This window comes from Henckelia pumila, chromosome 1 (assembly GCF_033568475.1).
Source record: "Henckelia pumila isolate YLH828 chromosome 1, ASM3356847v2, whole genome shotgun sequence".
Taxonomy (NCBI): Eukaryota; Viridiplantae; Streptophyta; class Magnoliopsida; order Lamiales; family Gesneriaceae; genus Henckelia; species Henckelia pumila.
Window position 1 is genome coordinate 30,248,604 of NC_133120.1, and position 2,346 is coordinate 30,250,949.

At 37.7% G+C, this 2,346-nt stretch overlaps 1 protein-coding gene across 1 annotated transcript; it reads right to left on the reverse strand.

Annotated features, from left to right (window-relative positions):
* Window positions 1-759: 759 nt before the first annotated feature.
* LOC140876192 (syntaxin-related protein KNOLLE) lies at window positions 760-2,013 on the reverse strand. The gene is made up of 2 exons (XM_073280080.1): window positions 1,302-2,013; window positions 760-1,196 (listed from the first exon to the last, which is right to left on the reverse strand). Exons 1-2 carry the CDS (start codon window positions 1,905-1,907, stop codon window positions 867-869), a joined length of 936 nt encoding a protein of 311 aa, XP_073136181.1. The 5' UTR covers window positions 1,908-2,013; the 3' UTR covers window positions 760-866.
* Window positions 2,014-2,346: the final 333 nt, after the last annotated feature.

The window sequence follows — 2,346 nt, forward strand, 5'->3', positions numbered from 1 at the left end:
CACCCCATAGGGGCAATTTAACCACTTTATTCACACAAAATCTGACCAAAGAATACCGGAAAATGGAATAAAACTAGAGAGTAAAATATTCAAAATCATGTATTTTAGTTGAACCTACCACATTACCAAAAAGGATATTCTTATTCATATGATAGAAACAACTGGAAATGATCCGAAGATGTTTTTTTCTTGGCTCCACTCATTGTAGTGGAGATATAGTGTATTCTCACCAAAATAGAAAACTTGTTTTGGAACAATACAAACAACAATCTAATATAAAATAATCTCCACTTATTGTAGCGGAGAAGTAAATATGTGAATGTGATTTAAAATTCTAGAAATAACTTCGACAACAGTTTATATTATTTTTTATTGTGTATGGATTGTATTAGTTTTTCCATTAAATAATTTGAGTATGACGAGTTTCCAATCGTGGTAGAAATATGTTGGATTCGGATGAAAAAGTAGCCATTCTATATTATCAACTACTAATTTAATATTTTAGAGAAAAATTTTCCACTAAAATATTTAATAAATTTCAGCAAATCATTATTCATCTTCTGATGTAGAAAACCGGTTATGAATAATAAAAAAAACACTCATGCATCATGTGATCTCATTAAATAATTATCTGATATGTTTTTAAAATAGTCAATTTTCAACATCTATATATTTGTGTTGAAAAATTATAATATTCAACTAGTTAGTTATAACCGTTTCACAATAAGCAAGCAATCCATTTGCAAAATTGCACCCTTTCAACACAGAATCCTTGATCACATAACAAAAGAATGGATCTCGAATTGAATCCCTTCTCGATCCGAGCCACGCCTACTACGCACGAGGCCTCGAACCCGAGACGTCGCTCAAGATTTACTAAAACTAATAGCAATGGGGATGACACCAACAACAATGAGCACAAGTAGAAGTATGATCCCAAGACACAAACACCTCCTACTACTCCTCTGATACTCCTTTGCTGTCTTTAGGCTCTTTGTCCCATCCCCTACATATTGTGCCGCGTTCATCACGTGGTGCTCGATGTCATCCATCTGCTCGCCCTGCGCCTCCACCATCACCGCCATGTCGAGGAAGATCTGGTGCAGCTCCAGCAGGCTCCTCTCGATTTCCTTCGCCGCGTCGTGCCTGTCTTGTATCTCCATCACTGTCTCCACCACTTTCCCCCTCCCATGCTCCTAATAAAACAAATTCAAGATAATTAGGTGAAATATTTTACATTGAATCTTGAAATCTCCACTCTCCCCCCCTCAAAAAAAAAATAAATATATATATATATATACCTGAATTGCTCTAGATAAGAATTCCTCACCACCATTTCCATTTCCACTTGAAATAATCTTGTCAATGATTTCTTCATCAGGATATTCCCCAGTGACTGTAAAATACCTTCTCCCCACAGTTTCTTTGTACTCACTCATCATCCTCTGCCTCAGCCCCTGAAACTCCATCATCAGGTCCTTCAACTTCTTCCTCAGCCCGTTCGTCACGGCGGAGCGGGTCCGGTCCACCGGAGAGCCCGCTTTGCACCCCGAAAGCCGTCTGCTCACGGCGTTTGACCTGTCCATTTCCTCCAGCCTGGTTCTAATTCCCCGGGCCCGTTTCAGCACCGATACAATGTCGGCATTCACGCGGGAGCGTAGCGATTTCAGGGCTTCGGGCTTGTGGAGGGACTTTCCCTCTTCGTGGGATTCTTGTAGCCGGACCAAGATTTCTTTGATCGAGTTCATCTCTTTCTGCACCTGATCCGCTTCTTGTAGGAACTCTGTGAGGTTCTGGTCCATATGGGTCATGCCTAATTCGAGATCCGGGCCGGATTCGAGATCTTTCATGGCTTCTTTCTTGAGATCGACGTAGCTTGTGAAGGATTTTGTCATCAAATCGTTCATCTTGAGTTTCTTTCTTTATCACTCGAGCTCAAAATTTTGCAATCGGATTCGGATTTGGAGGTAAAGTTGATTTGCAGAGAGTAGAAATTGCTGAAAAAAGTTTGCAAGAGGAGACCTGTATTTATTTGGATTAGAAATAGCCGTTGAAGTTGGGACCAACGGCTAGTTTTTCGACTAGATTAATATTTCATGGATACAACGTTCTTTTGCTGATTAACAATGATTGGTGGATCAAGAATTATATAACATAATCTTTTATATATATATATATATATATATATATATATATATATATATATAATAGCATTTATATAATCTTTTGATTTAGCATATACAATAATCACTTGGTATATATCCATGCATCAAATAAATAAAACTCTATTTTAATACGACACTAACATCATAAAGTAAATTTTGTACAAAATTCAAAACTCATCTT